Consider the following 12,995-nt stretch of genomic DNA (forward strand, 5'->3'; position numbering starts at 1 on the left):
TGATCAGCAATGTGGAATGTCTCAGTTTTAAGCCAGATGGACTTCTTGTCGTACATGGGTGAGCTGCCTAGCCTCTGTGCCTCAGTTTCCTCACCTATAAATCTGGAGTCAATAGAAGCTGAACTACGTTTGTTATTATTAAATGGGGTAATGGTCCCAAAGCACCTACAACAGTGCCTGGCACATTATAAACATATGCCAAGTGTTATTTGACAGCAACATCATCACCACCATCATTTTCTTCTTCCTCATCAATTACATCACCTTTCCTACCCTAAAATTTTAACCAAGGAAAGAAAGCAGGGCTGGTTCAGTTTCTACCACCAGCATGAGCCAGAGGGTCTCTTTCTTTGGGGCTGCAAGCAATGGTCTCCAGTCCATGCCTAATTCAGTTTCTACTCAACATTGAAGACAGTTATGAAAATGTATAAATTCAGCATACTTAACTATAGTAATAAAAACTAAACAAAACTGAGTTTATATTTTAAGAGCAAAAGTAAGTACCAGTTCACACATCTAAAGTACATTTTTCTCCTTTACAAGGGCCATTTTAGCTGTTTCTCCTAGGTAATGATCATTCCATCAAGGGAATAGAAAGATAAATAAAATTGCAGATCGTGATTTCAAGGAGGACTGTTTTTCAGCAGTACAGCTTGCTGCCTTTCATCCCATTTACCTGGGCTTCACTCTGTGACAGGCTTGAAATCTTGGTGAACTAAATAGGGCAAAAACTCTACTGGATTCACTGAGCCTCCTACTCCCTTTCTTGCACACCACCACTCCTAATAGCTTCCCCAGGCTTCCACACTGTCCCCAGAGCCCAGTCAGTTGCTTCCTATTGAGGAGCAGTTGGAAGGGTGCAGTAAGTATGTTTTTTTATACTCTGTATTCTGATGGTTTGACATCTGTGGCCTTCCTGACCCTGGAGGGACTGCCTGTAGCAGGGTTAACCAATTCCCAGAGATAGTAAATGACTCATCTGTAAGAATATCTTTCATCTGCAAACCAACTAATGCAGAATCCATCTCCCCCACCATCTCCTCTAGTGGGCTCTCTTACTCTGAGCCACTATCCACTTGACCTAATCATCCCAGAAACAGGTACCAGATAATTAGGGACAGCTCCTATGTCCCAAAGTCCACTGAGATTATTCAAACTAGCACAATAAAGGCTCTTGTCTACATTTTCCTTTCACTCCTTCTGCCTCCTGACTGACTCTAGCACTTCCCCATGTGGCCTCCCTACATGGTGTGCCATGCCTCCTATTTTACACTCCAGGGCTGAGTACAGCAACTTCTGTGAGTCTAGCAACTCCTTCCTTCATAACAGTCGTTTGCATGCTCGCTGTCTTACCATACCTGACTCAAACAAATCTTGGCTACCCTTACAATAAAGGGAAATAAAATGGGGAAAGATTCAGAGATCAGAGCCAGTTGGGGAGGAAGGGTAGTAAACATGACTAGAACAGCATAATAACCCCTCACACTTGTAAAAGACTAGATAGAGTTGATGAAATGCTGTCAGGTAGATACAATTTAGTCTAGCCATTGGCAAAAGCCTGTGAAGTCAACATTAATCTCCTTTCACACAAAGATATTGAGACAGAGAGAGGTTGCATGACTTAACCATGATCCTACAGCCAGTAGGTGGCAATGTCAGAATTTGAACTCTGATCTATCAGTTTCTAAAATTCTATTGCTGCCTCCCAAAGAAGCAGAGAGAGAATAAGAATGGAGAATGAGCTGTCTACCATCTTATAATCTGGGTAATCATTCCATTTGCTCAGGACAGAGACTTGTATGTCTTTGCATTCCCCAACACCTTGTGCATAACAGAGTATTCAGAAGTACACATTGAACCAACAAATGAAGAGCAATTGAAAGGGGGAAGATAAACATTTCTAAGCACCTTAGGAACCCACTGACTCTCCCTCTCTTGTCCTTGGTTCTGACACACCAATGTAGCATTGCCATGTTGAGTTGACAAAGGTGATTTTAAGATACTTCCTACAGAAGACACTGGAGCTTCTGTCTGGAAAATTTTAAAACAGTTCCAAAGAAAAAGAAAACCCAACTCACCCTTTTTGTACAATTTTGGAGACACAGAAGCCAAAGGAGCTGTTCTGGCATGGCTTGCATCCAGCCTTGTTTTTTCTTAAGCAACTGACTGCTTAGGAAAATCATTTCTGGGACTAAAAAGTTTGGTTTAAGTTTCTCAGAATACCTAATTCTGACTACTCTTCATCACAGATCGCTGGCCCTAACATTAACTACTGGTTTCTTTTGTTTTACTAAATAGATGTAACCTATCAACTTTAGCTATATTATGAGATCTGTTTTTCCATGGACTTCTATCCTAAAATGGAAATAATAGCATTCATGTGCTAACACAGCACTTTTTACTTACAACCAATGGCTGATGGTAACTCTTGTTACAGCCTTTAAAACTGAGCTACCTACTGGGTCACTATTCAGTTTTCCTCAATAGTTTGACCCTACTGTGTGCTTAAAAGCTTGAATTTCAGAATTAGACAAATATGAGTTAAGTTCCATTTAATAGTAGCTGCATGACTTCGGGCAAATGACTTAACCCTTTTGATCTTACATTTCCTTATCTGTAAGATGGGATAATAATAGTACTTAATGCAAATCTGTTGAGAAGAATTAATATATAATTCAAATATATATAATACAATATATAGAATATTAGTATATATGTTATATGTAATTTTAAATATATAATATTTGTTGTTGAGAATTAATATTGGAGATAAAAGCCAGTTGGGGAGTAAGGGTAGAATTCAACTTAGTAAACATGACTAAAACAGCATTATAGCCCCTCACACTTGTAAAAGACTAGATAGAGTTGATGAAATGCTGACATTGACACAATTTAATCTAGCCATTGGCAAAAGCCTTGAAGTCAACATTAATCTCATTTCACCCAAAGATATTGAGACAGAGAGAGGTTGCTTGATTTAACCATGATCCCACAGCCAGTGGGTGGCATACATACATTATACTGTATAATCAGTGTGTGGTAGTAAGAGTTATCACTTTTTTTTTTTTTAGTTTATTTACTTATTTTGAGAGAGAGTGCATGCTAGCAGAGGAGGGACAGAGAGGGCAGGAGAGAGAGAGAATCTCAAGCAGGCTCTGCGTCCAGCAAGGAACCTGACGCAGAACTCTATCTCCCCACCATGAGATCATGAACTGAACCATTATCAAGAGTTGGATGTTTAACCGACTGAACCACCCAGGTGCCCCAGTACCTTTGATTCTTCTGTCTTGGCTAGGCCCTGTGGGATTTTACTATCTTGGCTATGGGTGCAGTATTAATAATTTCTGCTCAGAGTTCCCTCCTTAGCCATCCTTTTCATCAACTGGCTAGTTATGACCCTGCTTTCTACCTAACTTCTGTTTTTTCCTCCTTTGACAAAAGAGAGAGGCTGTGTTCTAGCTCCGTGTCCTTATAGCATTTTCACCATTAATTCAACAGGCATTTCTTGAGCATTGTTTCACTTTTCCTGTTGCTGCATTAACAAGCCACGCAAAACTTACTGGCTTAAAACCATTTGACTTGCTCACAGATCTTTGATCTGGTGTAGGCTCAACTGGGAGTTTCTTCTGTTGGCCTTGCCAGTGGTCACTCTTGTAGCTACATCCATCTGGCAGATCTATTTGGAGCTGAACTCAGCCTGGATGCTGGGGTGGCTGGGTCTCCTTCTCCATGGAGACTCAGAGTTTCTAACTCTATGTGGCCTCTTCACAAGGACCTGACTTACATGGCACCTCAGGGCTCCTAAAAATGCAAAAGCAGAAACTGCCAGTTCTTAAGACTCTGGCCAGGAACAGGCATCAATTGTATTACTTCTGCACATTTTGTTGGCCCGTCCAGCTCCCAGAGGAGATGAAACAAGGGCAGGAATATTGGGAGGCCTGGTTCATTGAGGGCCATTAATGTAACAGACTATGGAAAACACATTCTCTGCACCTAATATTTTATTAGGATCATTGGTGAAAATGTCAGACTAGATTCGTGTCTCCATGGGCCTGCATCCCAGGGTAAGTAATCAAAACTTAAGAGTGAATCAGAATCACTTGGAAGCTTTGTGAAAACACAAATTGCTGGGCCCCACCCCAGAGTTTCTGTTTCTATTTGTCTGGGATGGGGCCCGAGAATCTGTATCTCTAATAAGTTCTCAGGTGATACCAACGCTGCTGGTCTGGGAACACTTTGAGAACCATAGTTCTGGGGACCAGAAGACACCCCCAGAGATTTTAAATCAGTTAGTCTGGGGTAAGACCCAGGTGTCTATTTTTTTTCTAAATATTTCTCAGACGATTCTAATGTGTAACCAAGATTGAAATCCACTGCTTGAGAGTCTATTCTGTCTCCCTCTCTTTTCTCTGATAAGTTTCCCTGAGCTTGCTGATTTATCTTTATGACCCCACCTGAATATTTCCTTCTTGAAAACCAGGTTCTCAAATTTTGTTGCCCCTTAGAATTTCATATGACCTTTAAAAGTCTCAATGTCCAGGTCATACTCCACACCAACTAAATAAGAACCTCTAGGGATGTGACTCCAGCATTAAGTATTTTTAAAAATTCTCAAAGTGGGGGCACCTGTGTGGCTCATTTGGTTGAGCATCTGACTCTTGATTTTGGCTCAGGTCATGATCTTGTGATCCATGGGATTGAGCCCATGTTGGGCTCTGCACTGACCACACAGAGCCTACTTGGCATTCTCTTTCCCTCTCTCTCTGCCCTTTCCCTGCTTACGTTCTCTGTCTCTCAAAATAAATAAATAAACATTAAGAAAATCTCCAAGTGATTGCAAAATGTAACAAAGTTTGAGAATGGGTTTTTTGAAATACTCTTATTAATACTGTCACACATTTCTCAGTTAAAAAACAGTCTTTCCCACAGTAGTTTTTAGTGTTTTCCTTTGAACTTTAAAAAAAAAATGCAGAAGATATTTCAAACTAGAGTTTTACCCTCTCCTCTATCACTCCCACTTATATCTGTATTCATGCATCCGTTGCATAATTATCCTTTAGGGAGACCAGATTTTGCCACATTTGCCATTAAATTTTTTTTTTAATCTAATACAGTGAGGAACTTTTGGTGAAGAAGGGGTTAATGTGATAGCCTATATGCATGCTGGGAACTGTAGTACAATAGCAACGCCTAGCCAGTGAGGCACTATGGGCCTCCAAAACAGCACTCAGTGTCTCGAATCCCACCGATCCTTATGGGGACGCAGCACCCAGTAGTGGCTAACACCGCAGGCATCAAAGTCAGATCCCAGTGCCACTCCTCACCAGGTGCTGGACCGGGGCAACCTACTTCACCTCCTGGCCCTCAGTTTCCTTTTCTGTAAGTAGAGAGGAAATAACAATTGCAACAACAACAACAATAAATATCTAACACATTGGATTGTTATGAGGATTAAATTAATTAATATACATAAAGGGCTTTGAGCAGCAGATGGCACACGATATGCATTCTGTTAAGTGTCAGCTTTCATTATTCTTGCCTTCCATCTCCCCTCTTGGCCAAAGTTGGATTGCAAGAATCAAAAATGCCCCAATTCCACATTTAGGACACAAGAGTTCAGCTGTCTTTTGAGAAATTATCCATATCTATTTGTTTTAACTGTCCTCTGGTCATCCTCTTAAAAATCATGAGTTTGGCTGGGGTGACAAGCTGGGGCCAAGGCAAATGATATAGGCTGACAGTTGCTGGCACATATCCCATTCTGTAGAGAGTATTCCTGGGTTTTGCCTGCCCAGCAGCCGTCCTCTCTGCTCCTGGCCGTAGTACCAAAATTTCCTTTGGGGTGCCACCCCCCTCCCACTGCGTCCACTCTTGGTGGGGGTGGGATTACTGCCATTGCGTCCTGCTTTCCTGTGGCAAGTGGGTAGGTACCTGACCTCAGATCAGCCCACCAGGCTCTCTCCTTTGGGGAGGAACATGGGGATAAGAACTGGTTAGAGTGGATTCACCTGAGGACCGTGCCCCTTACCTCCTGCTGTCGAGACCCCCAAGCTCCCCCAAGTTTCTCCATTCTGAAGCCTGCTTGGACCGCTCTTCCTTGGATTCTGCGAGTCACTCCATCACCATGGCAATAAGGGCCTTTTCTGCTAAGGTTGGCAGAGTCAACGTCTGACACTTTCTCCAAAGAGTCCTAAGTGACACACTCCTTCTAAGCAATCTTTAACATCTGGTCCTCTGCTCACTGCCCTCGCCCACTTCTCATCTACTTTCTGGCAGAACTATCAGTAGCTGAATGCCTTCTTTGGGACATGCCTTCCACATGCATTATCACTAATCCTAATATCAACAATGCAAAGATGGTATTCTTGCTCCTTTATCAATGTGGAAAATGAGGCACAGAGAAGCTAAGCAACTTGGCCAACGTCACACAGCTTGTGAATAACAGAAATGGTATTCCAACTGGTCTATTTACTGCCCTCAATCAATAAGTGAAATTTATTAGAATTGAGCTCAACATTGCTCTGCCATTTCACAGATTCCCGGGGTAGGTGAAGTGAAGATCTTTCGCACTCTCAATGCTTGCTTGCTTTCTTGCTTTCTTTCTTTCCTAGTAGGCTGATTGTAAGAAACATTTTACATCACAACCACACACACACACATACACACACACACACACACACACACACACATTAACTGACACCCATTTGCATGTGTGAGTGTTTGTAAAAGGAGGCAGGGCCAAGCTGGATCTTTTAAGGCTCATAATAATGATTTGTTTACTTGCATAATGGGTGTTTCCTAGGCCACACCAGCCGGGTGGGAGAGCTGGAATCAGAACCAGCACAGGCTGTTCCTCTCACACTCTGCTTTCATCAGCTCTCCCAGAATCTCCAGCTCTTCCACAAAGCCCCTGTCCAGTTTCTGAGGATGCCCAGGGAACACTGCACATGTGCTCCCACACCAGATCCTCATTTCCTTTCTCCTGCACTCTGGCTCCCTGCCGGGATCATATGCCTCTCCTCAGGGGGCTGCCCCTGTTGCTGGGCCACTAGTGTGGAGCTGCTCCTGGTGGAAAGCCTGGTGGCTTTGGTGAGATCTGAGTCACACACTTGGATGGGGACGTTGTTGGTCTTGTATCTCCGGGACCACAGTGCTGTCAGTTCCTCACAGTACCCACGTGCAATGCCACAATGCCAACTAAACTAGAGAGAACCCCCTCTGTGACAGGCATCTCAAGTGGATTCCTCTTACCCCTCCTTACTTACAAACAGTCAAGGGCAGTACTGAAAAACATATCCGTACTGTGTTCATAACCACCTTCTTTTTCTCCAGTTCTGGACCTTCTCCTTGGACTGAGTTTCAATGTCTTAAGTCTCACCCAAACTGGGAAGTTCTTTCTTTCCCAGGAGGAGCCTTGATTGCTTTATGCACATAGACTCTTGGCAAGGCCACAGTCTGTCATTCTGCCCAGAACCGCCTGCTTCCTAGAGTGAATACAGACTTAAGAGAAACCCATTTTTATTTTAGAGCTTTGCTTCCCAGGTAGCAGGGGTCACATGTTCAGAGTTCAAGTCCTGTTGCAGCAACAATGATGATGCTTACAAATCTTTCCCATGTATCCCACACTAAACACTTTAGATACATTACTAGATTTAATTCTGCTAACAATTCTATGTAACATATATTATTATTATCTTCATTTCACAGAGAAGGAAACTATGGCTTAGAAAGGATAAATTGTAGCCTGTAGTCACATGGCTGGCAAAATGGAGAGCCAGCGCTCTTAGCTACTCCTCTACAGCTGGGCCTGGGCATTGAACCTTCCTCATTCAGGTCTCCCAGACCCCCTGGGCCTCCTTCCAGTTCTGCTTTCATCCTTTCTAGGCCACTCTCCAGGGGTCCCCACTGTAATCCACAGGTGGCTTATCAAACTTTATCTGAAGGTGTCCGAGTTGATAGAAACCCCTAAGCTTCCATCCTCCGGGAGTCCCACAACCTCTCTGTGCCCTACCAGAGCTTCCTGGAGAAGGGGGAAGTGTCGCCAGCAATAAAAGCCCCTTTGCCAGGCCCCCCAAGACTTCAATAAGGCCAACTGCTCTCCCTAGCCCCTCCTCAAATCCAATTCTGGAGTCAGGCACTTTGTCTTCCCTAAAAGGCCATTAGGATAGCAATCTACATGACAGGGTTAACATTTTGCCTGATCTTAGTGGGTTAGTGGGTGTTTTCATTGAATAGGGAATTCAAGTCTGGACTTGAAATGCCATAGAAAAAGAAAAAGTTACTGTCTTTTCAGAATGCCCATTGTAATTTGTCCTTAGAGTCTCCACTCCCCTCCCCATGGTCCTTTTTCCGCTTGAGCTGACAAACTTAGCCACCAGATAAATACAGCTGCAAAGTGAATTATGGGTATTCTTTCTCTCCCTCATCCGTTTGCCTTTCTGGCTTAATCAAGTCAAAAATAAAAGACTGCTCACACTTTCTTTGTGTCTAAAGAGTACAAAGCCAAGGTCTGATCAAGCACTCTTGATAATTTGATACATTTGAAAGTGAAACAAAGGGAATGAATGATCCTGTTTAACTGCATGGATGGTGTCACCCCACACATAGTGGTAGGTCTGCCACTAACCATCTAGACGACCTCTCAGTAACTCAGTTTCCTCATCTGTAACATTTTGGAGATTGAATCTGAGAACTCTGAGGTCCCTGAAAGTTCTCAAGGTCTTTATTTTATAATTACAAAATGCATCATTTACAAGTCAGATAAGTTAAGGATGGGTGGTAAGAATAAAAACAATCCTCAATAAAATGTTTACCACATAATTATTTTACGGAGCAAGTTTCCACTGTGCACGCAAAGCAGGATGCAATTTACAAAAATCTGGCTTGCAGCCAACTTTTAAGCCACACTTTTACCATTTCAAGTGGGGCTTGCCTATGGGTCATGGTCTAAAAACACTACCATATACTCCCTCCCTCCACAGAGACCTCGACAGTGAAACATTAATAGACTCCATTCTAAAATCATTACTTCTCTTGGATTTTTTTTTCTTTTCTGTAAAAACACAACATATTTATATGCCCTCAAACACTGGCTTAATGGTAATAATCTATTGGTCCTTTTGAAGTGCAAACCAGATTATATCACTCCTAAAACACTGCAGGATTGGGAGTGCCTGGGTGGCTCAGTCAGTTGAGTGTCCGACTTCAGCTCAGGTCATGATCTTGTGGTTCATGAGTTCAAGCCCCACGTCGGGCTCTGTGCTGACAGCTCAGAGCCTGGGGCCTGTTTGGGATTCTTTGTCTCCCTCTTTCTCTGTTCCTCCCCTGCATGCATTCTGTCTCTCTCTCAAAAATAAATAAACATTTAAAAAATAATTTAAAAAAAAACACTGCAAAAACACAGCAGGGGTGTCCACTGCTCCCCAGGTGGAGGCCAGCCCTTGTGTCTGTTTCCCCCACCTGGAATGCTCCCACTCTCTCTTTCATTCCCCCTTACCTGGGAATTCAGTTTAATCATTACTTCTTCAGGGAACTGTCCCTGGACTCCTTTGATGAGATCAGATCCTTCTATTGTAACTCTGAGATGTGATGTGACGTTTCTTTGGATGAGAATGTACTGACCATGAATAGCCTCTGTGCCCTGTTGTCATTCTAGAAGGCTGTTTGCACACTGCGTTCACAACGTTGTCTGGCACGGGGTTCACTGCAGGGTCCCTGCCCTCATGAAGCTTACAGTCTTCTGGGTAAACAGAAAGAAATCACAGCTACAAGAATGAACATGCCTTTGTCACTGCCCACCCCCACCTCTCCCACCCCCCGCCCCCCTCGCCTCCAGAGCTTATAGAGATTAAACAGGTGATAGGCATGAGTAGGGGGCATGTGTGCGAGGGAAGTGGGGTAGACTGACAAATACATCAAGCTCCTGCAGAGGTTGAGTTTATGTCATAACACACATTTGCTCAAATATTCCTTTTACTGCTTTCAGGCTAAGAAGCTGAGTGGGAGAAAGGATTGCAGACTGCCATCCCCTGGCCAGCTGTGCCAGCTTGAGGAATGGCTGACTCTGGCATGGTAGGAGGACCCACGGTCTGTTTTCCCACCTGTCCTCTAAGCAAAAAGTCTTCCCACCCTCTTGGACTATACTGCCCTGTCCCAATGTCAAGACCTGTTATTTTCTTTTTCTTCTTTAAATAAATTTCCTATTCCAAGAGTACTTTCTCTTTTCCATCAAATGTGACACTAACATAGCCTGCCATTTTGATTTAATGTTCATAGTATTTATCGAACACCTTTGTGACATCCCCATTTCACAGGCAAGGGAATAGATGCAGAGGTAACATCAGCTAGTTTGTGGCAGAACAGGGACCTCAAAGGCAGGTGTCCATCTTTTAATCCAGTGCTTCCCCCACCCTGTCTGAGCCTCCTGGGCTAAACCAGGATCTTTTCAGGCCCCTGAGAAGCCAAAGTTGGCTGCCTCCTGCTGGCAGGGAGCTCTTTCAGGCTTCTGGTTCCACTACTAACGCAGGGGGAGTGAGAAATGAGAAGAGTGGACTATGCACAGAGGCAGTCCACACTGCCATCTCCACACCTTATCAGGGAAGGAGGGGATGGCTTCCCCATGGGTGGGAGGGGAGATTTTATGAAAACCGATAATTCATAACAGTTGATAAGTGTCAGAAAGGTATTTACTCATATTCATTCCCTGAAAGTCATAATCTCCATGTGTTCTCATTTGTCTTTCAATGATGGCATCAGTCAGGTGGATTCAGCAAGAACTACCAAGGCTTTAGCCAAATGCTGCGGAGGAGAGAGTTTCATTTAAGTTCATTTTTCCAGCCAGGGCTGGCTCCAAAGTGAGTTTTTGGTTTGCTACATGCAAAGCAAATTCCCAGAGGTTTCTGAGACTGCCGAGATCTGATACAAGATGACTGCTCCCACCCACCGCCCACCCACCCACTAATAAGACAGAAAGCCATCCTATTTTTGGTAACAATTAAAGGGCCTCCCGGTGCAAGCAGAACGCTGTTTATTTTCTGTTACATCACTTCACTTTGCCTTCGAAGGCTGGTCTGTGCTCAGTGTTCTCGTGGTGATGCAAGTCGGCTCTCTCCTCCAGCCGTTGGGTCCCTCCCATCACACAGCACCTCACAGGTCTCTTCCCCGAGCAGTGCATTGCTGGAACGAAGAGCAGCTCACGAATCAGCTGCAGGTCCCCGTTTTGAAAAGCAGAGATACAGAGAGGCAAAGGAAAAGGGTGGACTCCTGTGACCTGGTCTCAGAGCAAGACAATCACCAGCTGAATTCCAGAAGCCCTGTTCATGTTTGAGGATATTTTTTCGACTGCATGGAATCAGAGAGAAGCCAAAGGATGGGAAATGCCTGCATCCCCCTGAAAAGAATTGCTTATTTCCTATGTCTCTTATCTGCGCTTTTGCTGACTGAGGGGAAGAAACCAGCGAAGCCAAAATGCCCTGCCGTGTGTACTTGTACCAAAGATAATGCTTTATGTGAGAATGCCAGATCCATTCCACGCACCGTTCCTCCTGATGTTATCTCATTGTAAGGCCCGTAAGCATTTTGATATCTAATTTACGATTTAAAAATTCCAGCCGATGTTTTTGGGGCTTTGTATGTATTGGTAGGAGGGCATGGAGAGAGAAATTCCTCTTGCGTGCTTGGCCATTTGACAGTGCTAACATTTTGCTGCATTTAGAAATTTTGATTTTTATTAGCTGCTTTGGAACCTGCTTAGCGACCCCCCAGCCCCTGAACATTATTATGGGAAACCTGTAGCCGATTCATCTCTCCTACTTCATCTGGGAAGGAACAGTATCGTACTTCATAAAATAGTGTCAAAATAGTGACTGTTTTGCTAAACCGGATTAACATAAGGTTTGTTCTGTGTGTGTGTGTGTGTGTCTCTTTGTGTCTGTCTGTCCGTTTGTTTTTTGTTTGTTTTCTTTCAGATCCTTTGTGAGATCTGGTTTTACTGAAATCTCAGAAGGGAGTTTTTTATTCACACCATCGCTGCAGCTCTTGTGAGAAATATTTATATCATGACTATTTTTAATATAGCATATATTTGGATAAACCCTCTAGTAAAATGAGCTCAATATTAATTTTGTCAAATGTGACTGTGTTTCTGGAAAGAAAAAGAATATCAGTAAAGTAAGAGTAGCTGGGTTGGTTTGCGACTTGACACGGGCATGCAGGTTGATTCTTGCTACGGTGGATTTGCTAACCTGTAGTGCTGTCTACTTTAATGGCTGTATATGAAGTTGTGGGAATGTTTGCAACAAGGATCCCAATTCCATGCCACTGTTTTACTTTCATTTTTGGCTTGGGAACTTTGCTTATTCTGCCCTGGAGTTTTTGAATTAGTCCATACAGAACCCTGCGTAACATATGCGCTCAAGATGTTGTCTCCCGGGGATCTGGGGTGGGCTGCTACCTTGTATGATTTACCGTGTGGGGAAAAACGAATCCGGGTGCCTTGGAGGTAACTCCTTCATATATTAACTCTCGTGAGGTTGTTTTCTAATCTCCTGTAATTTATAACTTACGAGGAGGGAAGGAAAATATTAATATAGGATAGTGCAAAGGATTAGTCTTAGCTGTATGTTTTGAGTTAGCCACGAGGGAACCACATATTCAGTCTATGTCTCAAAATATCAAAAAACAATATTTGACTAAGAAATCAGATTTCTCCACAGGCACACTATCACGTGTGTAATTTGTTCTGACGTGTAATGTTGGGGCATTGGAGTGCTAGTCCTTAGAGCAGGACCACGTGAGGGTCAAGAGGTCCCCCGGTACTCAGGTGTCAGGCGACAGATTAGAGTGGTAGCGACAGGGGTCCAGGAGGAAATTAGCCAATTGTTGATCAACTGAGTGTTGGTAATCTAAACTGCATGATTCAGGACCCAAGTTTTTTGCTTGCTTGTTTTTTGTTTTCTTGCCTTAATTTGGCCATTTTGGATTTTTAAAGTTATATG

General features: G+C 43.4%; 1 protein-coding gene across 4 annotated transcripts in view; it reads left to right on the plus strand.

The window, feature by feature from the left end:
* Nucleotides 1-11,053: 11,053 nt before the first annotated feature.
* Nucleotides 11,054-12,995, plus strand: part of LGI1 (leucine rich glioma inactivated 1) — a 37,686-nt gene continuing 35,744 nt past the window's right edge. For 2 of the 4 annotated variants that reach the window (XM_029932244.1, XM_029932246.1), the window contains exons 1-2: nucleotides 11,058-11,559; nucleotides 11,967-12,038. In XM_029932244.1, coding sequence (XP_029788104.1) covers nucleotides 11,345-11,559; nucleotides 11,967-12,038 — 287 coding nt within the window. In that variant the 5' untranslated portion in view covers nucleotides 11,058-11,344. Of the gene's footprint in view, nucleotides 11,560-11,966; nucleotides 12,039-12,995 lie in introns of all 4 variants that reach the window. The other 2 variants (XM_029932247.1, XM_029932245.1) reach the window with 2 other exon arrangements.

The sequence above is a fragment of the Suricata suricatta genome, chromosome 2 (genome assembly GCF_006229205.1).
Source record: "Suricata suricatta isolate VVHF042 chromosome 2, meerkat_22Aug2017_6uvM2_HiC, whole genome shotgun sequence".
NCBI classification, from domain to species: domain Eukaryota; kingdom Metazoa; phylum Chordata; class Mammalia; order Carnivora; family Herpestidae; genus Suricata; species Suricata suricatta.